This window comes from Arvicola amphibius, chromosome 2 (assembly GCF_903992535.2).
Source record: "Arvicola amphibius chromosome 2, mArvAmp1.2, whole genome shotgun sequence".
NCBI classification, from domain to species: Eukaryota; Metazoa; Chordata; class Mammalia; order Rodentia; family Cricetidae; genus Arvicola; species Arvicola amphibius.
In genome coordinates, this window is record NC_052048.2 from 20,527,184 (window position 1) to 20,554,574 (window position 27,391).

Genomic DNA, 27,391 nt, shown 5'->3' on the forward strand with positions numbered 1-27,391 from the left:
GTTCCTGGCGTTGAGTGAAATGACTGTCATCAAAGAGTGACAGCTGAGGAGGTTCCACTGAGTCACGATGTGTGCTGTGAGACCCGCACACGGGTGCCACGGACTAGCTCAGCGGAAACTCTCGGACCCTGGGAGAAGCACGGTCTTGGCACACAGGAAGGCACAAGTTTGGCGAATGACAGAAAGATACAACACACAAGAGAGTGGTTGGAATCTGCTGCGATTTTACTGAATTCATGTTTTCATTATATAGTTTTTAAACAAAGAACAAATCAGAAAGTCATATATCATTGGTTGGCACAGTATGAAAGCTTCTTTTAGTCACATCAGCAATATTTATGAAAAGCATATTATGAGGGACAGGTGTCAGACAAAAAGCATCCTTAGAAGAGGAAATCTTGTCCTTGGGAACATAAACCTCAGACAAGTGGTTTCATCTTAAGAATAGAAAGTTTCTGTCTCATTATCGCTATCATGGCCTTTCCTCTTTCTAACCCTTTCTTTATCTCATCTAGTGACCAAATATGCCTAATCAGCTCTCTGCACCTGTTGAAATATACTTTTTAGTACCTTCTTATGCAGCAGACACCATGGGGGTTGGGATCTAGCAAGCCTATCCATAAAGCTCAAAGTATAATATAACAGTCTTTGTCCATCAACATTATCCCATTTATTCCCTTGTTCATCATACACCCCGTGTATGACAAGGGTTCTGCTGTAGTCTTATACATTCCCATACTGTGCTTCCCTATCCCAGAGCTGTTCCTGAAGAGATAATCCTTCTCTTGTATATATAAGGACTATCATTATTATAAAAGAGATTGTGCAAAGCCCATATCCTGCATAGCCAGCTACTCGAGAAACCCGTCTATGCCTTAGCAGTCGTTAATACCAGGCTGTCTGCCATTGACCTCCAGGAAGCCTAGTTCCATGGGACACGTAGCTCCCGTCCGGCATAATGACATATGTCATGTCACACAGACAGCACTGGAGTTGGTGTGGTACATGGGCTTCACCTCACTTGGTAATCATCAAATGGCCTCGGGAAATTAATGTGCTCTCTACGCCGTGAGTACGCACCAGACTCCTGGAACGCACAGCCTGCAGACTTCCGCCATAGTCATGTAACTGAGAATTTGGTACAATTTCACTCCGACCACAGAAAGTGACTTTAAGGAAATCCTCGCTTTTCTTCTTCTTTTTCACTTGTGATATGAGACTGTCTGACTTAGGTGTGGTCCTTGCTCTAAGGCTCTGGGTCTAGAAATCCTTGGAGGAGTCAGCACATCCCTTAGACTATGTCCTCTGCCGCTCTGACGGATGAAGTCCTTTCACTCAGGACCGCTCTGAGTGGCACACGCTGCTCTTCCTATTGTGTCAGTCACGAGGTTTTCCCACATTCCCGACTGCAGCTCCACACTCCTTTCACAGTGTGGATATTTGAGGAGGATTTCAGAGCTTCAACCGGTGCCAAATAGCACCGTAGGCTTTCATGTATAACCCTAATGACACAGAACAAAATGGCATGCATCTGAACCCTGGGAGATCAGGAGAAAGGTAAATTTGAATTCAAGATGAATATTTCATCGGAGTTCTGAGGGGATAACTCATAAAAGACAGAGGAACAAGAACAAAAAAGACCATCCCAGAAATGTGTTTTAAAACCAAACTCTGTGTTCTGTATGTTACAATTCTTTCAAAAAAAAAAAAAAAAAAAAAAAAAAAAAAAAAAAAAAACCTCTGTAAGCAAGACAGGCACCACGGTCAGTAACTATGGAGAAACCCTCAGCTAACAGTGTGGGTGGGAGTGGACACACACAGCAGAGAGTTCGCAGCGGACTTCCTTTTTTGCTTATTTCAACTCGCAGACCTTGGAGTCTGTTTCTGTCCACAAGTTCAGTGTCAATCCCTCCCCCTACAATGGATGCATCAGTGGTCTACGCTGACTTAAACCTAGCCAGGACCCAAGAGCCTAAGCAGGCATCCCCTCCACCTGCTCCCCCAGGTAAGCAGCTTTTCTTCTCTGGCATTTGAATTATCTTCCAGAGTGAAAATTTTCCTCTGAAACGTGTGGCTTTAAGTCACTGCTTTGAAGGTGAGAAGCAGGTCTATGTCTATGTTAGTGTTAAATAGTGTGGCAGTCTGCCTACAGAAAACCACAATTCTGGGAAGGTCATGCATTCCATTTTTATTCGATGAGGCAGCAGGAAACCTGAGCATCGCTTCCCCTATTCAGACTTTGTTGAAAATCCTGAAGAAAGAATATTTTACTTACATGAGGAAAGTCGTGTTTCAAGAGATGTTGGTGCAATCGGTTGCCAGTTCCGAGTTCACCTACAGAATGTGGACACTGTGCCCAGCTGTACTTCACAGCAACCTCAGTGTCCCTTCGCAGTGCAGAGCGTACATTTAATGGCTAATGTCTTTGTCTCCCAGCAAGGAGGGTAATCTTGGGGAAACGCCACAGTCAAAATCAAAGACTTGAATTAAATCAAAAGCTGCTGCTGCTGCTGCTGCTGCTGCTGCTGCTGCTGCTGCTGCTGCTGCTGCTGCTGCTGCTGCTGCTGGTGGTGGTGGTGGTGGTGGTGTGTGTGTGTGTGTGTAATTTAATTTTTTAAAAAGCTGACTGTTTCTATCTTGCAAAGTATAACGGTTTTAAATGGATGTACCACACAAGGTACCAAAGCCAGTCAGGAATCAACCCTTCAACACTGACTGAAAGTAGCACTCTTGTCTACCAGAGGATTTAGTAATGATGGAGCTAAAGAAATGGGGAAGGTTGTTCAGATGAAGCGCACGACCTGAGATGGCTGAGATGTAAGAGGCCAGGAGCCCAGGCAGAAAGTCCATAAAATAATAATAACACATTATTCCGTTCTGCTGGCTAACTGAACCCACTGACATCCGTCTTAAAGCAATTGCTTTCCAATCTGACGTCCTCTATGTGTTATGACACGTGGACTTCCAACTCCAGAACTTTTGTTAGAAGTGTGTACATTGTCAAAGGTTTAAGTCAAGAAGAAAGTCTTCAAGTCAGCAAATAAGCTTCATTATAATGTTTACATAGGGTGAACAGAAAGTTGCTGTTTTGATAACTGCAGGGGGAATTGATAGCCCCAGTCATTTTGTGGTTGTTGTTGTTGTTGAGAAAAACCAAGTCTTGGTTTTCCCATCATGCCTAGCAAAAGTGGAGGAAGAGTGTAAGAAAATGAATATAGAGAAAGATAAGGAGGCTCTTCTCAAACTCTGCTGTCTAAGATCCCAAGTCAAAAAGACTAGAAAAAAAGTATCTAGAAAAAAAAAGGACTAGGAGGAAAATCATTATTTTAAACTACAATAATCTGGGAATAAACCTGAAGAAAAACAAAACAAAAAATAGTAGAATAGAAACAGAACATAGCGTTCTAATAGAAATGTTGACGCAGAAGCATAATAACTGTGAAACCACCAAGACCCATTTAGCTAAAGGGCTCACACCATGGTAAATTCGAAGCATCGTGATTAGATCTGCCAGCAAAGAGAACCGGAAAGGGGGACGTGAGTAGTGACCTATTTTGTTTGTGGTCAAATGGCCAACGGTTTGTTTTGATGGTTCAATGGACACGTAAAAATGTAATTGTAATATGTAAAAATGCTTCTGGAGTTTATTTATTCACTCAGAAATAATCAATTACTATGAGACAAACATTGCTCTAGACACTGGGGAAACAGCCATGAAGAAACAGGAAAGCGTCTTTCTCCCTGTATATTTTATATTACAGTGAAGTTTTAAATCATTGATAGAAACACCTGCATCAGAGACAGTGCGATTTTTGGATGCCAGCGAGAAAGCATTTAAATAAAAATTAAGATTTTTGCCATTAGAGATGGCATCACATCAAGCAGAGTGATCAAGGCAGGCCTTTCTGAGAGATGACACTGGACTCAAGTCCTGGAAGTCTCCAGATACCAAGGCTGAGTATCTGAGAGATGAGCCTTCTAGGCAGCTGCACTGGCAAATGCAGAGGGAGAACAGGCTTGTGATGTGGGGAAACATGCATGCCCGGTGTGCTGTGGAGATCAAACCAGGAGGAATGGTGACCAGTGGAAGGGATTTGGAGGGCATTCCATAGGTTCAGATGTTGAGGGGAAAGCCATTGAAATGCCTGGAACAGTGGAGATGACTTAGCATTCTGTGGGTACCGAAGCAGGTACTGCCGCATAGCCAGTGCTTACATAGCCTCTTCTGTATGTAACTCCAATAGTAGAAGTAGTACTCCAGATAGTACGGGGAACCGGGGAGCCCAACTCTGAGGACAGGAGCTCTTTAAATTTTGTCATGAATGGATAAAGATTTTTTTTAAAGTCACCTAAGTGGCTTTTTACCTATAATTAAAACAAAAACAAGCAAACAAGAAAACTGACTTTTTGGAAAAAGAAAGGAAGGAAGGAAGGAAGGAAGGAAGGAAGGAAGGAAGGAAGGAAGGAAAGAAAGAAAGAAAGAAAGAAAGAAAGAAAGAAAGAAAGAAAGAAAGAAAGAAAGGATATTTATTGCCAGTTATCACTGGCCAGATGCTATGCTCAGGAATTTAGAATAATTGTTGCCTACAGTCCTGCCTCCTGTCCAGGATACTCACGACCTACACAGCCGTGGTGGTGAGCCACTGGCTGTATCCTCAAGCCTAACACACTACTTCCTTCCATGACAGTTCTGTCACCTCTCTCCATACAGCTTAGGTTGCTTCCAGACTTCTGCATGCATGCTGGTCTCTTACACAAAATGCAGTTCTTATAAGTAACCTGCTTGCATATTGCTGTGTGCTTCAGATAATCTGTAAGTTACTGACAGTACCGAGGATGCTTTCAGAGCCATGGGAATAGCTGCTGTGGAGTATTTGTTAAGAGAAAGGAAGTGTGCATTCCACACAGAAGCAGCCTTCTGTATGTGGCTGTCTTCCGTCTGTAGCTAGTTGGGTCTACGGATACTACTCCAAACATGTTAGACTGTCCGTGTCTGTTCTGGAATGCCTTTGTTCTTCTCTCCTTCTCCACCCCTTCCTTTTATTCTTTCTCTAGAGGAAAATTTGAAAAGGAACTACTCATCTAAGTGACTGTCCTGTCTCAATGCTGGTCTAGAGACTAGAGACAGTTGGTCCTTGTCTTCAGTCTGGGTTAAACTGTTCAGTTGTCTGGGATAATGTAAAAAAATTAAAATGTATCTAGAAGAGGTAGAATTGGATATACAAACAATTCTGGAAAATACAATGAATAATAAAAGACAATATAGTAAATAGCAGCACATCTGATTTTAAAAATTTAACTTGGACTGAAAACATGTATTTATTTACATTAAGATTTAGATTACATTTACATTAGATTAGATCAAATTACATTAAGATTTAGAAAAAATATAAAGCCAACAGGAAATATATATATATACATATATATATATATATGTCATAAATCAAAAGGTACTTTGCAAAAATAAGGAAACCTTAGGCAGGTATGTGGTTCATAACTATGATACCAACCAGAACCTGGGAGGTGGAGGCGGAAGATCAGGAGTTCAAGGTCATTCTCAACCTCTCAGAGTTAGAGGTCATCCTGGACGACAAGAAACCCTATCTCAAAAAGGGAACAAAGTACAGCAAAAAGACAACTAGGAAAGTTTTCTTAGAATTTATAAGAACATTATAAATGTAGATGCTAGAGACCAAATAAGAGAAATCTGGTATTTTAATTAAGTTAGAGTGACAGAAGCTAGCTAATGGTTCTCCATAGTATTTTCATAAATAAACCAAAATGATTGTTACTATGTTCCATATGAAACCCATGCTTTTAAAGTTGTCTAAAGTCAAAATAAACTGTCCAAATCATGATACTTTATGAACACATTTATAACTTGATGTATTTGAACTTCTGATATACATAAGATGTTTATTGTGTAGTAACTGATATGGTCACCCAGAAAAGCACAGATACAGGACCTGGTATTTACCAATGCAGTATTGTAGACATATGTGTTATAGCTCAGAACCTCCTTTATCAGCCATTTCAATCTGGTGCACTTTCATAATTTGTAGTCAACAAGTTGATAAATATTAATCCAATGTTTAACTAGAAAATTCCAGGAAGTAACTCTGCGTCTTAAGGCGGACATTGCTCTGAAGAGCACAATGAGCTCTTGCACCGTCTTGGTCACGGCATGGGTCACTCCTCACCACCTTCGTCACGGCTCTTTTTGGTTGTCAGTTTATGTCTGGAGTGAACTATAGTCCAGAAATAAGGGCACGTTTGCGGTCCAGATGTTGAGCAGGAAGATATCTGGCCTTTAAGGCAGGATGACACACGTTTAATTCAGACCTGGAGACTGGAAGGCACACCTTTAATCTGGGCCACACCTTCTGTTGGAAGCCCATAGAAGGACAAGGGAAGAAGGAAGGGTAGGGAAAGGGTGTGCTTCACCTGCTGGCCCTCACCCCCATCAGCACATTCATTTCCTTCTTCGAGATCCCAGCACCAGCTGAGACAGCCAGCCTCGCGGGACTCAGCAGCTACTAGAGTCTTGAGCTCTCCATTCATAGCCAGCCATTGTTGGGCTGCAGCCTGAAAGTCCTCCCAGTGAATTCATATATATATGGGGAGAGAGAGAGATTCATTCTGTGAATTCTGTGGCTCTAGAGAACCCTGATTAACACAGCCTGACAGTCACCCAGGCTTGTGATCAAATACCTCTCATTTACCGAATAGTGGCCTCAAGTTGGGAACTCTCTGAACGCTGGCAACACTCCTGCGTCAAAGAGAAGCCACACTTGCTTCGTCTACATGAAAAGGTAGAAACACTCCATGTAAGGAATAAGGAAAAAAGAAAAACAAAAACAGATTTTGCTAGCAGATACCAAGCTGTGAAAGTCACAGTCACACTTAGGCATGCACTCAGTTAAGACGGAAAACTCCATTGTGTTTGCGTGTGTGGAGCAATATTCATAGAGATGGCTTCTAACCACAGCTCAGCTCTCCATTAAGAGTTTGAGAGCTCAACCTGTGCAGAATAGCAGAGAATAATGTAGTTAAAATCCTGGAAACAACATGGTGGCCGAGGCCACTGGGGTCTGCTTAGAGGTCCCGACCAGCCTGGGCAGCATATTGAAACTCTGTCCAGAACAAACAACACAGATGCCTAAGCTTTACTCCAAGATGGAGAAGATCATTACAGACAGCAGTGAAGCGGGCCCCATGTTGAATAATAGAATTGCTACACATCCCCAGCGCCAAAGGTGGTACTTAGCACAAAACTGAGGGGTGTGTGTGTGTGTGTGTGTTTGTGTGTGTGTGTATACCTCCTATAAACGAAGATACTCCTTCTTGGAGGAATTGCTGGCTCATTCCCATAGCAGAACACATACTTTATTTTTGTACAGCACCCACTCAGCAATTTTCAAGACATCTTCTCCATCAATCAAGTTTGACCTTCCTAACACCCATTTGACCCAACTGTGGAATTCTGTAGTAAGAAGGCTAAGAAAGGCTGTTTTCTGAACCCCACCCTCAACGTGAATCCAATTTTCCATGTTAATCAAACTACCTCATTTGTTCCAAAAGCTCTCAACTAGATTAAAAGTGTGTTTTCTTCACTTCTCAGACACCTGCCGGTGCCCACGCTGGCATCGGTTGGCTCTGAAACTCGGCTGTGTTGGGCTGATCCTTCTTGTCCTGACTGTGATTGGACTCGGTGTCTTAGGTAAGTGAGACAAAAATTTTACCTTAGAATTCTCTTTCTTGCCTGCCAGTGGTGACACATGACTTTAATCCCAGCATTCTGGAGGCAGAGGCAGGTGGATCTCTGTGAGTTCATAGGCCAGCCTGGTCTACAGAGCAAGTGCCAGGACAGCCAAGGCTACACAGAGAAACCCTGCCTTGAAAAACAAAACAAAACAAAACAAAACAATACAAAATCTTCCTCCAGTTCCACTGTAAGTATTTGGGCTTCTTCACATGAGCTGGCCACCCTGAGCCTGGGGGAAAAACAATGACGAGCAGTTACAGGACAGTATCCCCTGTTGCATTTCTCCTGTTTGGAGAATCACTATGGGGATGACACATGTGCACCTAGAACTCTAAAATAAGTCACATGTGTGACAAGATGACAATAACAATGAAAGCCACAATGCCTAAATATGAGTTTATAAGGTGTCTGCCGAACTCCAGAAGACAGCCAACAACCTTATGCTTGGTGCGGGTGTGAGCTTCCTCACTCCACAGGGGCAAAGTTCAGAGGTGCCAGAGGTGCATGCGCTTCAGCAATACCCTTAGATGTGGTGTAACTAACAGCAGTGTGAACCCATTTGTTCTGTGCTCTTCTGGTTCTCTGTTCACTCTGTCTCCAAAGTGGACCTCTGCTAACATGTCGCTATTACATTGCCTCCTGTCCATACTCAATCTTGTTGAGTTGACTTCGTTTCCTGAAGTGAGAGATACAATATCCATTCTATTGTATGTAGAATGTACATTTCACCTTCTTCCTGTGTTTTCTATCTAGTGTTAGTACAAAAAACACACCTAGGAAAAGGCATTCAAGAGAACAAGACGAAAACAACAGGCGAAAAATGCAATGTGAACGTTTCAGAGAGCAGTACAAAAGCAACAGGTAATTTTGATATCCCGATTTTAATCAATACCACATTACCTTTCATCAAGGCTCACATCATGGTGGGTCTTATGTTTGAGAAAACGGAAGCATAAAAAGGTTAAGAACTTGTCAAAAGTCATGTGACTGGCAATTGATGCTGTTGGAAACTGAAGATATGTGATCTTGAAATCTAGCATCTTGGCCTCCTGACCATGCTGCCTCAGCCTGATAGCACAGTTGGTTACTAACAGACTAATAGAAGCTTAAAAAGTTAAATATGGAGCTTAAGAGACAGCTCAGTGGTTAAGAGTGTTTGTGTGCAAGCATGGAGACTGAAATTACAGCTCCAACATCCATGTAATGAACACCCCAGGACAGTCACGGAGTTCTGCCTGCTTCCAGTTTTGGAGAAAAAAAATATTAGTTTCACATTCAATAAGAGACTCTGCTTCTAAAGAATAAGTGGAGAGGGATAGAGGCGGAGACCTTACATCCTTCTCGGGTCTCTGTATGTGCATAGGCACATGTACTTGTACACACATGTATGTAAAAGACACACACTGAGAGACAGACACAGAATCCACAAAAATAGTTTGATTTAGAGGAATTCTTTAGAGTCCGTGTTCTAATGCTGTGCAGAGACACCATGACCATGACACCTCTTATAAAGGAAAACATTCACCTGGGGCATGCTTAAGTTTCAGAGGTTTAGTCCATTGTCATCACAGTTGGGAGCATGGCAGCATGCAGACAGACATGATGCTGGAGAAGTAGCTGACTCTTCTATGTCTGGATCTGCAGGCAGCAAGATGAGAAGGACTCTGGGCCTGGTTTGGGCTTTTGAAACCTCAAACCCCACCCCCACAACACGCTTCCTCCAACAAGGCCACACCTCCTAAAGTAGAGCCACTCCCCGATAACTAAGCATTCAACTATATCAGCCAATGGGGGCCATTCTTATTCAAACCACTACAATGAACATTTGGTTGTTTTAATCAAAATTTCATATAGTTAACCTTGTCTGAAGTTAATTAAAAGAAACAAAAATAAAATAAATTCTATGTCATTTATATTTCTTTGATGTGTCATAACAGTGATCTTATCCTAGCACATGTGACTGTGTGTGTAAAAGTGTGTGTTAGCCAAGCAGCTACTGTGTGTAACTGGCCGTGCTGCAGCAGGGACAGGGTGGAAATTTACCATGTCTGCTCCTCACTTCAGAGAGTCCAGTTCAGCTAAAGTGCCCCAAAGACTGGCTGCCACACCGAGATAAATGCATACAGTTTTCTCAAGAGAATGGTGTTTGGAAGGATGGTCTATCTAACTGTACTAGCAAAGGAGCCACTTTGCTGCTCATTCACGATCAAGAAGAACTGGTGAGTTGTTCTATAAAATAGAGGTATAAGCATGTTCTGGAAGCTGTATCAGTGTCTCTAGATTTAATGGATCTTCCATGCAAAGGCTATGGACACTTTATATTATGGAAGCTCGTAGTCTGAGAGACTAATGGGACATGTGAGCCAATAACTGCATATGTAAGGTGAGTGTCCTAGAATCATAAATGCTGGGCACAGATTCCTCAAGGGAGGAAGAATGAACTGTGCTGAGGACTCAGGACAGACACAGGTGACACTTGACCTAGGTGTCGGGAGGCTGTGGAGTACGAGTCAGCACACAGGCTCAGGTTAAGTCCTCTCTTTTGCTTTTATTGTAGAGATTCATAAAGGATTCAATAGAGGAAAAAGGCAATTCATTTTGGATTGGACTAAATTACTCATTGCCAGACAAGAACTGGAGATGGATAAACGGCTCCACTTTAAGCTCTGATGTGTGAGTATTGGAGGAGCTCACTCGAATGTTCATTGCAGATCACCTTACTGTAGGGCTCTGACACTGATATCAAAGATTAGAGATGTTCAGAACAGTCTGAAAATACGATTCCAAAGGTGGCTAAAAATTTCCATGTATGAAAAGATACCAGCCTTTTATAAAGTCATGTGTATGCACACATGATGTATGAGATGGAGTTTTAAGGCCAGGAAGCAGACTAACTCCTTTGAAAAATGGCTGCTTAGAACCTCAGCACACATTGTTCATTCTTTCTTTTATCTTCTATCCTGTTCTACACTTTGCATGGAATGTCTTAAGCAGCACATTAGCTCTTTGCCCCTTTGTGTCTTGTTTTCTCGTTGTGTGAGATTGTCTACACAGTCACAAATGCAATGAAAGAGCTGAATCTTCATAGTTATTTATTTCAGCAGAATTCATGATTGTTGGTATAACAAGGAGCAACGTGTCACCGCTGCAGATGTGGTAGGAGCTGAGAGAATGGAGCCAATAAATGAGATGGACTCAAGTCTCGTGCAGCAGCCAGCTTTGTACAGAGCAGCAACCATCTGTACTCTGAGGGCTGAGACAGTTCACACGAGCAAAGTTCACAGGCTATGCTGTACACAATAACAAAGACAAGCCGAGCATGACAAACATGCTCTTCTAGAGACGCACACATGGGACAGCTTGAATATTATTGATTACCAATAGTTAGTACTAATAAGTAATCTGAAATAAGCCCACTCCTTTCTGTTGTGCCTGGAGGTGTGAGAAAATGTATTCCAACAGCATTTCCATGTTTGGATGGAATTGAGTCACAAGACTCTTGTCCTGCTTTCTTGGAGCATTCCCTCAGTCACTCAGACTTCTTCCATGAGTCCATTCATGGACCGTGTCCCAACAGTAATGTATTTATATTGTTCATAAGCAAAAGCAAGCAGGATTCAATCAAATTTCTGTACAGAGCTTTTAATGATTTTTTTTCAGGAGAGATGATGTTGAGAATCATATTTCAGTAATTGTGCTAGTGAGTTTTATTTTATCCCAACTTGACACAAGCTAGAGACATCTGCGAGATGGATCTGAGAACACCCATCGAGAAAATGCTTCCATAAAATCAGGTTGTAGGCAAGCCTGTAGGAGGACATTTTCCTAAATAATGACTTAAGGGGTAGGTCCCAGTTCATTGTGGGTGATGCCACCCCTGGCCTGGAGGTCCTGGGTTCTATAAGAAGCTTGCTGAGCAAGTCACAGTGAGCAAGTCAGTAAGCAGCATCCCTCCATGGCCTCTGCATCAGCTCCTGCCTCCTGCCTCCTGCCTCCTGCCCTGCTTGAGTTTCTGCTCTGACTTAGCCTCAGTAACTATCAGTGAAACAAACCCTTTTCTTCAAAGCTACTTTTGGTCGTGCTTTTTCATCGCAGTAATGGTAGCCTTAGCTAAGACCCAAATCTTGAGTAAATTTGTGCATGCTGCTCAAATCAATACTTAAAATATTCCTTTAATCATTTAGAATAAAAAGATAGATATTTAAACAATGAAGCATATGTAGGCTTACATACAATATAATGATAACATATTAAGTATAGAGATTGTTAAATAGAGAAAATTATCTAGATAGTAAATGTTGACAATACAGGACCACATTTGGAATCTTTTCTCAGTGAATGAGATATTAAAGTGAGGATTATTTAAAATCAAGTGTTCTGTTCTAGAATATATGTATGAAAACAAAAATATACATATTCTATTTCATAAAATCTATCCTGATTTTTCCTAATGCTTTCTGAGTATTTTACTTAGAGTTACTACTGCTGTGGCCGAAAGCAAGTTGAGGAAAGGGTTTATTTCCTCACTGTTCATCGCTGAGGGAGTAAGGACAAGCACCTAAAACAGGAGAAGAACCTGGAAGCAGGAGCCGAGCCGATGCAGGGGCCATGGAAGTATACTGCTTACTGACTTGCTCCTCATGGCTTTCTCAGCCTGCTTTCTTATAGAACCCAGAAGCACCAGCCCAGGGGTATCCCTACCCACAATGAGCTGGGCCCTCCCACGTCAATCACTAATTAAGAAAATGTCCCACAGGCTTGCCTACAGCCCTGTCTTATGGAGGGATCTTCTTATTGAGGTTTCCTCCTCTCAGATGATTCAAGTGGTGTCTGTCAAACTAGCATAAACCTGTGACACTAAAGACTATTTTCAACATAGTACCTATAAAGAAATAAACTAAAGCAAGGTTTGATTTGTGAGGTGTTCCTTACTAATTTCATCCTAATATTCAGTGAATTTGGGTCATTTTCATGTACTATTTTCTCCTATCTCTGCTATGTAGAAAGAAGCGGCGGGGCTGCGTCCTGCCACCCGGCCGCCGGCTAGCTTTACACCCGAAATAATTACAAGGAAACTGTATTCATTTAAAACACTGCCTGGCCCATAGTTTCAGCCTCTTATTGGCTAATTCTCACATCTTCCTTTAACCCATATTTAGTAATCTGTGTAGCACCACGAGGTGTGGCTTACCAGGAGAGATCTTAACCTGCGTCCATCTTGGAGAGGAGAAGCATGGAGACTCACTATAGCGACTGCCTGAAGCATCTCCCCACTCCTGCTACCCAGCATTCTGTTCTGTCTACTCCGCCTACCTAATTTTCTGTTCTCTTAAAGGACCAAGGCAGTATCTTTATTAATAATGAAAGTAACACATAGACACTCCTCCATCACTGCTACTAAAATTCTTCTTATTCCCAAAAAAGTCAAGTTCCTCTCCTACTGTGTGATATATATATATATATATATATATATATATATATATAAAAAGAGAGAGAGAGAGAGAGAGAGAGAGAGAGAGAGAGTTATATGACACTATTAGTGTGGATATAAATGTCTACTGACCCCAGATAGGGAACCAATGACAGATCAAAATAACAATACTACCCAAGTCCAATTTGGCAAACCAGTGAGTTCATTGGAATTACTTGGAAGAGCAGGAATGAGGGAGTATTTACAGAACATAAATGACACAAAGGCAGCTGATCACTGAAAACCCACCCCAAACTGGTGACAACACATAACAGCTGGAACCTTCAAACTCTCTGCACAGCTTGTAGGCAGTTCAGCTGGTGAGACAACTTCCACTTCTCACCAGTATTTACTGTTCATATAAACTGTGGGTATAAAACATTTCCTGCATCTGATCAGTTTCAGGAGCTTGTTAAGACTTGTGAGTTGTTTATTTTCTGAGTTTTAAAGAGCTTCCCTTTAGAACTTTCTGAATCTGAATGAGTCTCCTTTCAGGATGAAATGTTTCAGTTCATAGGAAATTGCTATACAACAGTGTGTGTGTGTGTGTATGATCCATTGAGTTTAATTGTGCTTGCTTGCATGAATATGAACTGGGGGTTATTCCCTGGAGTATGGGCAAATGAATAACTGATATGTCATTGATGAAAATGACATCTCCTCACCCAGAAACTATTAACTACCTGTATCCTCAAGGAAGTCTGGGGTCTGAGATCTCCCTTTCTACCGGTGATGGAAAGTTTGCCATCCATTCCCAGTCTTGTCCAGGTCTTGTGCAGGTAATCATAGCAGCAGTGGCTTCATGAGTGCATCAGCCACATCAATTTCAGAAGATACCTTCATGGACATCATCCCCGCCTCTGGCTCTATTATTCTTTCTGTCTCTTTCCATGATGTTCCCTGAGCCAGAGGATTTGGTGATGATACAGTTGTCTCAATTAGGGCTGAGCACTCAGTGATCACTTTCAATTGTCAAATCACTTCTTACTGCAAAAAGATGTTTCTGTGCGGGCTGGAGAGATGGCTCAGAAGTTAAGAGCATTGCCTGCTCTTCCAAAGGTCCTGAGTTCAATTCCCAGCAACCACATGGTGGCTCACAGCCATCTGTAATGGGGTCTGGTGCTCTCTTCTGACCTGCAGGCATACACACAGACAGAATATTGTATACATAATAAATAAATAAATATTTTAAAAAAAGATGTTTCTGTGCTAAAGACAGAGAGAAGCAATAATGTGAAATGAAACTTATGTATTTGGAAGGCAATTTGAAACATATTCGTCATCTAACGATGCAACAGCAGCGTGTTCCCATATAGGTTTGACCAGACTTGCAGTACAGGCACGAATTCCATCCTGCTGAGTGGGCCTCAAACCAAATCAGAACAGAGAGTGGTTGGTTACTTCCATAATAGTCTTGCCACTATGGCTCCAGTGGTTTAAGCAGGTTGTCATTGTAGTCTGTGGGATGCACAGCTAAGTTGGACATTGATGACTTTTCTTACCCAGAAGACTGCATAACACTTTTCTTTGTGTGTGTGTGAGTGCGCCCTTGCATTTGCATGTATGTGATGTAACATGCTTATTATATTGTGATTACAGTGATAATAGAATTGTAAGACACATGAAGAGTATGGATTAAGCTCAGTCCAGCTGTCATTTTACCCTGAGTGTAAAATGATGCTCTGATTATATGACAGCCATCAGGTAAGCCCAGAGCCTGCTGAGCTACAGCAGAAAGAGCCTGCTTTTGTTTTAGCTTTGACCCTGGTTTTCAGATAAGGAAAAAGTAATCATTTTCCCTGCATGATTATTTGAGGAATTAATAAAATAATGTTAGAAGTCTCCCAAGGCCTGGTAGGCGAAGGCCTAAGAAGCCTCAAAGGCATTTTGAACAGATCAGTCCTAAGGAAATCATCTTTTAAACTGAAGAAAACCCTAAAGCATGGAAGAAATAAGACAAAGGAATTTTTACAGTGGAAGGGAGCCTATGATATGACTAGCATCCAGGCAGGTGGGTGAGAGCGATTTCTCTCTCAGACCCAAAGGGCTCCATGAAGAAATGACCAAAGGAAAGAGAACAGCTGGGAGGAAGTCCTGCCCACTGTCACACACACCCTTTTGTTTACAATAAGTCAGTGAATTTTGAGCTCATCTTGTCCTTACAGTTAACTCTAATTTCACCTGCGCTGTGTTTGAATTTTTGTTTTGTTCACACCTGCAGTGTACCATGGGAGCCACGGGAGCCATGTATGAGTACCAAATCAAATACTCCCAGGGAATAAAGGGACCAGGGCTGTCACACAGCCTTCGCCTCTTTCCTCTGTGGACACTGAGAGTCTGGAGAGCCACTAAGCACCCGCTGTGTTTAGCTGTTGTCACATTTTCATGCATACATGAGCTCCTTCCCCAAGCGCTGGCTGGTTAAAGCCTATATATTTAGGAGACCGAGCTCAGCAAATTGAACTCAGCAACTTTTTTCCTTGCATGAGATGTTAGCAGTAGAATAAGATTCAACTGTGTTTCCAAACCTTCTCCTTTGTTATATTAGATGAATGTTATGGTTTTTTTTTTTTTTTTTTTTTTTTTTTGCTGCAAGAATTCTTCTCCAGTAGTAAGTAAAGCTGAAAATTATGCTGGAGATTTGTTCCCACAAACCTGCATCTTTAATATTGGTGTATGTTGTTACTCTAGCTTTACTATAACTAAGAACTATGTATTCTACAGTCTTTACAAGTCCAGAGGAAAACATGGCCAACTCAAGATAATTATGAGAAAATCCTAAACACTAAGAGTGGCTGTTCTCTTCCTCCTCAGATTGAAAATTACTGGTGAAACTAAAATAAACAGCTGTGTTGTCGTCTCAAAGGACAACGTGATTTCTGAGGGCTGTGATTCAGACAACAGGTGGATCTGCCAGAAGGAACAAAAACATCTCTGAAACCTTGTGTAAATGACTCCTGCCTGCGAATCCCATCTCAATAACTTTACCATACAGATCTCTGCACTCACTCTGTCTAGGCTGCCAGCCCTCCCAGTGTACAGCAAATCACTGTGATTCTTCCAGATGCCCCTGTCAGATTTCTTTATTCTGTAAAGGGGACAAAATGCTGATGTGCCCCTTCTAAGAGAGTTGTTCTGTGGAAAGAAGCCCAGACAAGCTGAGGGGCACTGGATTCTAACTGTGGAGTCTCTGTGACCTTCGCTGGTCTCTCTATTCCTGACATCATCTGCAGAAAACTGCAGAGTCCTCTTCTCTTCATCCCATCATGCCAAGCCAGCACACACTGATGAAAACCTTTGCTCTTGACTGACACCAGAAGCCCATGGTTAAGAGACTTGGGGAAGGGCCTGACAGTGGTTTGAGTGGCACCTACAAAAGCCTAGGTAAACAGAGCTCTGGTCATGTGATGTCCCCACCAGGACATGATGCACCAGCAGAACCTGGGCCAATGCTGGCATCTTGGTGTTGAGTTTCACAGCTCCAGAACTGGCAGAGATGAGCTTCTTTCTTACCAGGGAAGCAATCAAAGGGACTATGGCTGTGTCTTGGTTGCTGTGTCTCCTGATGTTGCAATGCTCCTTTTTGGGCAGAGACCTTTGAAGCTGCAGCTGGGCTTCTCCTGCCATGTAAGAAACTAAGGCACCAGGGGACTTTCCCAATAACCATAAATCCCACCAACGATTGTGCTGACGAGCAGGCAAGGGATAACTGTGTGGCCATCTTGGCCCTGGAACAATTTCAGCCGAGTAAGACAAATGAAGCTGGCTCCCAAAGGGAGGACCTTGATATTGGTTCAAGAGAGAGGGAACCATCAGGAACTTAGAAATCCTCCACCACGTAGAGCCCAGTGGGCTGCCACCCACCTCCAGTCTAGCCTGCTTTGATATTGTTCTGGAGTTTGTTATTGCTTTGAGTTCCTTTGCTTTGCTAAATAAACTTGAGCTTAAACTGTGTCTTAGCTGACTTCTTTCTGTGGAAAGACAAAAGGAGAGGAGAAATATTTACCCAGTGAGTTAGTTAACCTTTACCAACCTGACACAAGCCAGGCTCATCTAGAGAAGTGAAACTCAGCTAAGAAAACACCTCAGTAAAACTGGAGTCTAAGCTAGCCTGTCTGGCATTTTCTTGATTAATGATTGATATGACAGAGCCTCCACTGTAGGTGCTGATGTAGGCTCCCTGAGAAGATGATCCTGCATATTATAACAAGGCAAACCGAGTAATCCTGGAGAAACAAGTCAGTAAGCATCCTTCATCCTTGGCTTCTACTTCAGTTCCTGCCTCCAGATTCCTGCCTTGAATTCTTCACCTGACTTTCCTTCAAAGGCTTACTGTAAACTATAAACTAAAACAAACCCTTACCTTCCCAACTTATTTTTGGTCATGGTCTCTATCATAGCAACAAAAATTGACTAAGATACCTGGTGATGAAATGGTCCATATGAGATAGTTACTGACAAGCATGAACATCGGGCAGGACAGATACCTCGGGGGGGTTAGAGATCTGGAGTTCAATTCCCAGCAACCAGGTAGTGGCTCACAGCCATCTGTAATAAGATCTGGCACCCTCTTCTGGCCTGCAGGCATACATGCAGGTAGAACACAATACATAATAAGTAAATCTTAAAAAAAACTTATTACATGGTTTGAGCTTTTATTAAGAGGCAGCCATGAATGGACTCACACCTCTGGGATGTTTCTTGGTGCCTGAGCTCAGGAGTACAGCATTCAAAAAGACAAAGCCATAATTACATCAGTGCTGGGAGGGGTGTATAAGTGAGGAATTCAGAGTTGCCTCGTAACATCTTCGTTGTTTACAAGGTTTGTTGGTATATTTCAGACACAATACATCCCAATCATAGTCAAGTTGACAGTCCCAGAAGCATCAACACTGTGAATGTGGCTGTTGAAGGTGGAAGGCTGAGAAGTGACCAGACATGCACAAAGTCATGTTGGGACAGCACGGTGTTATCTTCGTTATTTCAGTAACGCAATGACACCATGAGAGCACAAACCTGAAGGAAATAGTCCCATAAATTATCATTTGTATCATTGGTACCGGTAACAATTGGCATGGTGTTGGCAACAACTTTCTGGCACTGTTCATGACAGCTGAGTCCTTCCTGATGGCTCATGAGTCATCTCTCACACACAGATATTACATATGAAATCAAGTGACCCTCGAGGCACATTGGATGGAATGTTTTCCCATGACCTCAAAGAATTAGATTTCCTGTCTCCATCACTTCAGCTTCAGCCCTAATTTACTATTGGATCGGATCCTACTGAAATCATCTCTGAACTCCAGCTCTGGAGGTGAAATTCCACCAGGAAGGCTTGTGAATCCTCAGGTCTAATGCAGATGTCACAGGTGGTTACTGAGCCCTGTCAGATCTGAGTCAGTGATTATCCACCTAAACTATCTGCACCTCTAAGTCACATCCAGAGAATGCAATTCCAAGCCCGCGTCCTGTCAATTATAAAACAAAATAAAGATGAGTGCTCATGAGGATACGGAGAAAAGATCAGGTGCCTACACTGGTGGGAATGAAAGTTGTCGTGGCCGTGATGCAGAACAGCAAGGGAGTCCTCAAAAATCCGAGATACATCCACTTTACCGTCATACAATCTCATTCTGTGCCTATGTCCTAATAAAAGAAAAACTGAAATGGTTTAATTTTCATTTTCAAGGATGGGGGACGGAAAAGGAAGAGATATGGGAATTTAATTAGTTATTAGCTATTTGTTCAAGGATGGCCTTCAGATTGTCCTGACTCTATGGTTCTAGTGCTGATTAAAGGTGGGGCCCCTACGCCTGGTCCCAGCACGTCAGTATGTGTCTTGATAGTGTTTTGTGAATCCTGTCAGGGTCCCTGCCTTCTAAGGCATCTTAGCACATGTCTTTTCCTAGATCCAGCAAGGGAAGACATTGTTTTATGAAGGTTTTACTTTCACATGGGAATGTTAGTTCATAAATTCAAAGGGGAGTCTGGGAGTGTTAGCTCATAAATTCAAAGGGTAGTCTTTCACCATCTTGCCTCCATAATGCGCAACTGCAACTTTGAAAGTGTAGCATATGGGGAGATATTTCACATTTACCACCTGGTGGTACCTTGGCAGCCCCTGCGCTATATATACAGTCATAAAGCCAGTGATATTTCAGTCTAGAACATTTTAAAGGGATTTGTTCAGCAATATATAGTACTTTTTAATACAACAGATAATCAGATCAGTGTTATGGGATAATGCTCTTGTATACTGTAAAAAATTATCACTTGTATTGGTTTAATAAAATAGCCAGACAGGAAATATCAGCAAGGCAATCAGACTAAAATAATTCTTGGAAGAGGAAGGCAGAGAGACATCGTCGCCAACCCGATTCAGAGGAAGTAAAATGAGAACGCCTCCCTGAGAAAAATGTACCAAGCCATGTGGCTAAACAAAGATTATGGGTTAATTTAAGTTGTAAGAGCTAGTTAGTAATAAACCTGAGCTAATAGACCAAACAGTTTGTAATCAATATAAGCCTCTGAGTGTTTCTTTGAGACTGAATGGCTGTGGGACCAGTGGGACAGAAGCGTCCATTTTACAGGACAGCTTTATTTGCTTGCTCCTTCGGCCCTGAGTTCAGCTGTCTGGTTGCTTCAAAGATACGTGAACATCACAAGATGTTTCTATTTACATAAAAACAAATTTAGAGAATGTCTTGGTCTAAGGGAACTCATTTCTTAACCTCTTACCCACTCAAGCAGTTATAACACCCGCTGCTTCCAACAAGTACGTCCTCGGTGAAATCTTGTTTCCCAGTGTGGAGGCTCCAAAATGCCTATTTTCACCTTGGCCAAAGGTCAGAGAATTGGAACTTACCTCTATTTCTTCAAGGTTATTGTGTTTCTGCCTCAAACAAGGTCCCTCCTAGATTCAGATCAGAGAGTTCTGCTCTCTCAAGGTTACTGTCGACAGTGTGGCTAATATGTTTCTGCCTCTAACCAAAGTCTAGGATCCAACTACAATTCCAGTTTCTTTAAAGAGATAACATTGGATTCCACATAGGGAGTTTTTGTCCATACAATGTTTTGGTCTAGGGTGTGACTGTGACTTGTTTTTTAACAACAGATTGTTTAACTATGGAAGTAGCTCACAACCTTCATTCGGTGGAGGGTCTGCTTGTTTGTCCTGGCCTTCCAGCTAGCTTAGCCCCAAAATAATCACACAGAATCTGTATTAATTAAATCACTGCTTGGCCCATTAGCTCTAGCTTCTCCTTGGCTAACTCTTACATCAATTTAACCCATTTCTATTTACTGTATATTGCCACGTGTCAGGGGCTTACTGGGAAAGATTAGGCATATCTGACTCTGGTGGCTCCATGGTTTCTCTCTGATTTTGCCTTCTTCCTCGCAGCATTCAGTCCAGTTTTTCCACCTACCTAAGTTCTGCCGTATGAACAGGCCAAGGCAGTTAATTTATTAATTAACCAATAAGAGTAACACATAGACAGAGGACCTCACACACCATTTCCCTTTTTCTGTTTAAACAAAAAGGAAGGCTTTAACTTTAACATAGTAAAATTCTATATAACAAAACAGGTATCAAGCAAGAATTACAGATCTAAATATTCTATCTACTTTTTAATCATAACCAAGAAAAACTATAACAATATCTATCTATTCTTCAGCTCCATCAAAGACTCCAGAACGATATAATATTACCCAAGTAACCAGGAAGTGCATTGTAAGCAACTTGCAAAACGCAAGAATTGACAGAGACTTCTCACTATTTGGACAGTCACCCAAAGTTCTTCCGCACCATTGGGCCATCTGTCTTCAGCCTATGAGCCCATAGCATCCAGTAGACTTTTCCATGAAGCAGGGAATTTCAAAGACAGTTCCACCTATATTGGCAGTTTGTCAGTCACTTTCTTCTGTGTCCTGTAGAATGTCCGGCAGACTCCCTCATGAAGCAGGAACCCCGAAGGATCGTCTCACTTTTATGTAAGTTCAGCAGTCATTTCTCTGTGGGTCCTGCATGTCCAGCTATGCAGTCCAGGCAAGAGCAGTTTCTTGCCCAAATGGCCAGCAGACTCCATAAGGAGCCTCTTCGATTCCCATCTTCCTCTTGAAGTAACTGGTGCTGCCAGTAGCAGATGTGTCTCATTGTCATGAAAGTCCTAAGTCATTAAAACATTTTAAATGCCATATTCTGCAGTCTTTGAAAGGTTTGAAGAATGCCTATCTATCTGAAATAGGTCTTTGTACATCTAGAAAATCTTGACTACTATAGGTGATTATCTATTAACTTATCTTTCTTAATTAGATATCACATTTTTAAATGAACTTCACAATCACAATACCTTAATCAAGAGTAGAACTAGACATATAACAAGATTAACCTTAATTTTTTATCAATAAACCAAGATCCATACCGATGCAAATCTCCATAGCGTGTCCCCCCAAAATGTAAAGAAGCACCTGCAAACAATATTTAGGAACGTTGGTGTAGTTTTCTCCAAACTGCTTCCTGCTATTTGGGAGCACTGTTAATCAGGTCTTTCATGGTGTATCCTGTGTGCTAGGTTCACCTCAGTCAGCAGTTGGGCTGTGAGTGCATAGGCAGGACCAGGCATTCTTCAGCAGCAAGAGCCTCCCATAGGCCATCCACACCAAGAAAGACCTGGAGATTCCAGAGCCATAGGAACCACCGCCCAGCTCATCCCTACCAGCTAGCAGCAGAAGCACAGAGGACGCTGGGGCCCTGAGACATAAGCAAAGTCAGAAGGAGGCCTGAACAGTAGGAGACAACACAGGGCTCCTCCCCAAAGGTCAGCCTTGACACAGTGGGGCCTTTGTCAGGGCACGGTGGCTGCCATGACTGCTATAGGGGTCTGGGAAGGGAGAAATCCCTAAGGGCCGGTGAGTAGAGAGGGACAGCTCAGCACAAGAAACTTCGGAGATGAAAGATGATGAGAACACGCGTGTCCTGATGACTTGAGGGTATGCGTGAGCTATCGACGGTTATTATCAGAGGAGAGGTGTAGGAGGAGAAGGGGGGATAGGGAGAGGCTGTGGGGTCACCAGCAAGAGCTGGGAGCCGGAGGGAGAAAATGCACCGGGCACAAAGAAGATAGAAAGAGGTCATCATGCGAAGTGAATAGGGCACCCGGGAGAGGGCAAAGCTGTGTATCATAGGCCGTGCGTGCGGAGCAGACCGCGGGCTGCGGATCTCTGGCTGGATGTGCCCTGTGACCCCACACAGTGAGCCCTGAAGTTGACGTCAAGAAGAAGACTCTTGACAGCCAGAACTAGAGAAAATGAACCTAACGGTCGGGATGGCCGAGGAGGGGGATTGTAGGGAAGGGAGCGTGTCAGGCAGAGGCGTGCGGAGCGCGGGCGTGGACGAGCACGGGATCCAGCGTGGGAGTGGGTGCGTGGGCAAGGGCTTGTGAGCAGCGCTGTGGAGAGGGCGCCTGCGCGTGTGCAGGAGCTGAAGCAGGTTGGGTGCCGGTAGCCGAGCGCAATCAGGGTGAGAAGAGGGTGCGGAGAGGCTTCGTGGGTGTTGGAATTTTAGCGGGTGTTGGTACTTTAGTGTATCGCGTACTGTGGTTATTTTCTTGGCGGAAAAAAAAATGTGTAGACCAGGCTGTCCTCGAACTCCAGATCCACCTGCCTCTGCCTCCTTCAGCAAATCCTACCGGCCTGCGCCACCAGAACCGGCGAAAGTGACTGTTGATAAGTTGCTACTTGAGGAGGCATTGCAGTGACGTCACTGGCCCCACCCCCGGAGGAGGAGGGCAAAATCTTAGAAGCAGTTTTTGAATCCAGTCTTCCTGTAATCCAAACCTCTGGATGTCCCAAGTCTTCTGTACACTCCCAAGCCCGCCGCTGACTCTAGGAAGCACAGCCTCACAACTCCTGGAGACGGTGCCCGCTTGCGCCACCCCTGCAGGTCTCCCCGGGAAACACTCCGAAACCGCCCGACAGCTTCTCAGCCCAAGCCGCAGCTCTGCATCCACTCTCAACTCTCACCGCAGACAAACACCTTCAACATTCACCGAACCTCAGTCGCCTACTTACTGTCTTTACAGTCATTTTCACGACACATCCAACGAATCAACGGCAAATACAATCTCATTAGTACTTTTCTACCTTTTCTTACAGGAATTTACAATCGTAGGCTTTTAGTTCTTTAATTCATTCTGGCTTCATTGCTGTATATGATGAACAATAACACCCAAACCTGCGTGCTCATCCAGTTCTCCATCCTCATTGGCTCAAGAGGCTGTCCCCTTCACTCCCACGGTCAAGATCCTGTGACCACAGACGTGAATATTTAATAATACTCATTGTTCTGTAATCTTTTACTTTGGTTTATTTTGCTCTATTACAGTACAATACTTATTTTATTATTATAGGTTGCTAATATATTTATTTTCACATAAACCTACTTAAGTCCTCCAGCTTTGTGTGCTTTCAAAACTGTTTTGAATGTTTCAAATACGTGCAGTGCTAGTAGACGTTATTAAGGTTTTGATAGGGATTTCTTTGAATCTGTAGATGATTTTGTTAGTATGGATGTCCCAACATTTATTCATCCAATACATTAACCCAAGATGTCATTTATTAGTGTTTGCTTTAATTTGATTCTGTTTTCTGACTTTCACTATATAAAGCATTCACATTACAGTTTGGTTTATTCATATTTTAGCCTCTTCCATGGTATTGTTAATGGAGTTATTTTAACTTTCTCTTCGAATTGCTCATGGTAAGTGATGTACCCAGGTGACAGCGGTGGTTTAAATAAGACTGTCCTGCGTGGTCCTGAGCGTTTGAACACCCGGATTTGAACACCCGGGCCCCAGGTGGTGGTGATGTCTGGGGAGGGTTAGGAGATGTCACCCTGCTGGAGACAGTATGTCACTGGGGACAGGCTTTGAGATCATAGGTCCCACCCTACTTCCTATTTGCTCTGTTTCATGCTTGTGTTTCAAGATGTGAGCTCTTAGCTTCCTGCTCCAACTACCATGTCTGCTTGCTACCTCTGCCCTGCGACAATGAACTCTAATCTCCCAGAGGCAGACAGACCGTCAGACAGACACACGTTTGCACACATAAACACAGAGAGACTCTTTTAGAGTTTTTATATATAATGTGTTCTAGGTCCAGTAAGTTGGCTCAGTGACCATAGTGCCTGTTGCCAAGCCAGAGGACCCAGAGTTTGACCCCCAGGACCCATGTAGTAGACTTCTGTTAGTTGTCCCCTGAGCTCCACATGTGTGCCATGACATGTACACAGGTAAACATATGTACACACACCCACAAATAAATAAAAATGTAACTTTTAAAAAGTTTGTTCCCTGCTAACAGAGAATGGTTGATATCTTCTCTTACAGAGATATCTTTGCTTTTTACCCATTTGTGTGTCTTTTGGTACACCCAGAACTGCGGAGTCCCCCAAAAACTAACAAGGAGACCGAGTCCCATATGTAAAAGCAAAGAGCCTTTATTCTTACTGTAGTTGGCAAACTCAAACTCTAGTGTGTCCAATGTATTAGTGATCTGAGAGCCCTGAGCACAGCTGGGTATATATATATATATATATATATATATATATATATATATATATATATATATATATAATAGCAGAGATTGAGGTGAGGGATTTTAAAGGTTCAGGACCTCTGGCTGGCTGACATTTGTCTAGAGGTGTCCTGGTGGAAGGGATGGGTGTGCTGGCAGGTGATACTCTCTACACACATTAGGAATTTCCTTTTTCTCTGGGTGGTTTCGGTTTCTGGTCTTTCTTGGAAATAAGCATTGCCTTAGGGTAAACTACTGAGCTCAGACCAGTATTAATGTTGTCGTGGCTGGGTCAAACACCTATAACTTCTAATCTTGCGCTGTACAGAGGTTTGGATTACAAAAAGTTTGGATTTAAAACTGCATGTAAGATTTTGCCCTCCTCCTCCGGGGGTGGGGCCAGTGGCGTCACTGCAATGCCTCCTCAAGTAGCAACTTATCAACAGTCACTTTCGCCGGTTCTGGTGGCGCAGGCCGGTAGGATTTGCTGAAGGAGGCAGAGGCAGGTGGATCTGGAGTTCGAGGACAGCCTGGTCTACACATTTTTTTTTCCGCCAAGAAAATAACCACAGTACGCGATACACTAAAGTACCAACACCCGCTAAAATTCCAACACCCACGAAGCCTCTCCGCACCCTCTTCTCACCCTGATTGCGCTCGGCTACCGGCACCCAACCTGCTTCAGCTCCTGCACACGCGCAGGCGCCCTCTCCACAGCGCTGCTCACAAGCCCTTGCCCACGCACCCACTCCCACGCTGGATCCCGTGCTCGTCCACGCCCGCGCTCCGCACGCCTCTGCCTGACACGCTCCCTTCCCTACAATCCCCCTCCTCGGCCATCCCGACCGTTAGGTTCATTTTCTCTAGTTCTGGCTGTCAAGAGTCTTCTTCTTGACGTCAACTTCAGGGCTCACTGTGTGGGATCACAGGGCACATCCAGCCAGAGATCCGCAGCCCGCGGTCTGCTCCGCACGCACGGCCTATGATACACAGCTTTGCCCTCTCCCGGGTGCCCTATTCACTTCGCATGATGACCTCTTTCTATCTTCTTTGTGCCCGGTGCATTTTCTCCCTCCGGCTCCCAGCTCTTGCTGGTGACCCCACAGCCTCTCCCTATCTCCCTCTTCTCCTCCTACACCTCTCCTCTGATAATAACCGTCGATAGCTCACGCATACCCTCAAGTCATCAGGACACGGGCGTTCTCATCATCTTTCATCTCCGAAGTTTCTTGTGCTGAGCTGTCCCTCTCTACTCACCGGCCCTTAGGGATTTCTCCCTTCCCAGACCCCTGTAGCAGTCATGGCAGCCACCGTGCCCTGACAAATGCCCCACTGTGTCAAGGCTGACCTTTGGGGAGGAGCCCTGTGTTGTCTCCTACTGTTCAGGCCTCCTTCTGACTTTGCTTATGTCTCAGGCGTGCAGCCATCAGGGCCCCAGCATCCTCTGTGCTTCTGCTGCTAGCGGGTAGGGATGAGGTGGGCGGTGGTTCCTGTGGCTCTGGAATCTCCAGGTCTTCCTAGGTGTGGATGGCCTATGGAAGGCTTTTGCTGCTGAAGAAGGCCCGGTCCTGCCTATGCACTCACCGCCCAAATGCTGACTGAGATGAACCTAGCACACAGGATACACCATGAAAGACCTGATTAACAGCACCCCCAAACACCACGAAGCAATTTGGACAAAACTGTGCCCATATTCCCAAATATTGTTTGCACGTGCTTCTTTACATTTTGTGGGGACAGGCTATGGAGATTTACACTGGTATGGATTTTGGTTTATTGATAAAAATTTAAGGTCAATCTTGTTATATGTATATTTCTACTTTTGATTAGGCATTGTGATTGTGTAGTTCATTTAAAAAATGTACAATTAAGAAATATAGGTTAATAGATAATCACCTATAATAGTCAAGATTTACTAGATGTACAGAGATGTATTTCAGATAGGTAGGCATTCTTCAAACCTTTCAAAGACTGCAGAATATGGCATTTAAAATGTTTTTAAAAACTTATGGCTTTCATGACAATGAGACACATCCTCTCGTGGAAGCACAAGCTACTTCAAGAGGAAGATGGGCATCAAAGAGGCTCCTTATGGAGTTTGCTGGCCATTTGGACAAGAAACTGCTCTTGCCTGTACTGCATAGCTGGACATGCAGGACCCACAGAGAGATGACTGCTGAACTTGCCTAGGTGAGACAATCCTTCGGGGTCCCTGCTTCATGAGGGAGTCTGCTGGACATTCTGCAGGACACAGAAGAAAATGACTGACAGCTACCAATATAAGTGGTACTGTCTTTGAAATGTCCTGCTTCATGGAAAAGTCTGCTGGATGCTATGGGCTCATAGGCTGAAGACAGATGGCCCAGTGGTGTGGAAGAACTTTGGGTGACTGTCCAGGCAGCAAGATGTCTCTGTCAATTCTTGCATTTTGGAAGTTGCTTACAATGCAAGTTCTCTTTACTTGGGTAATATTATATCCTTCTGGAGTCTTTGACGGAGTTGAATAGATAGATAGTTATAATTATAGTTTTCCTTAGTTACGATAAAAGATAAAGTAGATATAAATAATGTAACTATAA

At 43.3% G+C, this 27,391-nt stretch overlaps 1 protein-coding gene across 1 annotated transcript; it reads left to right on the forward strand.

The window, feature by feature from the left end:
- The first annotated feature begins 1,876 nt into the window (after window positions 1-1,876).
- LOC119807609 (killer cell lectin-like receptor subfamily B member 1B allele C) lies at window positions 1,877-17,165 on the forward strand. Its single transcript, XM_038319667.1, has 6 exons — window positions 1,877-2,005; window positions 7,622-7,720; window positions 8,519-8,626; window positions 9,830-9,984; window positions 10,323-10,438; window positions 16,050-17,165. Exons 1-6 carry the CDS (start codon window positions 1,921-1,923, stop codon window positions 16,171-16,173), a joined length of 687 nt encoding a protein of 228 aa, XP_038175595.1. The 5' UTR covers window positions 1,877-1,920; the 3' UTR covers window positions 16,174-17,165.
- The last annotated feature ends 10,226 nt before the right edge of the window (window positions 17,166-27,391 follow it).

Coding starts and splice junctions, on each gene's coding strand:
- LOC119807609 (XM_038319667.1), top strand. CDS start 1,921: ATGGATGCATCAGTGGTCTACGCTGACTTAAACCTAGCCAGGACCCAA. Junction 2,006..7,621: donor CCCTCCACCTGCTCCCCCAG/GTAAGCAGCTTT, acceptor TTCACTTCTCAG/ACACCTGCCGGTGCCCACGC. Junction 9,985..10,322: donor TTCACGATCAAGAAGAACTG/GTGAGTTGTTCT, acceptor CTTTTATTGTAG/AGATTCATAAAGGATTCAAT.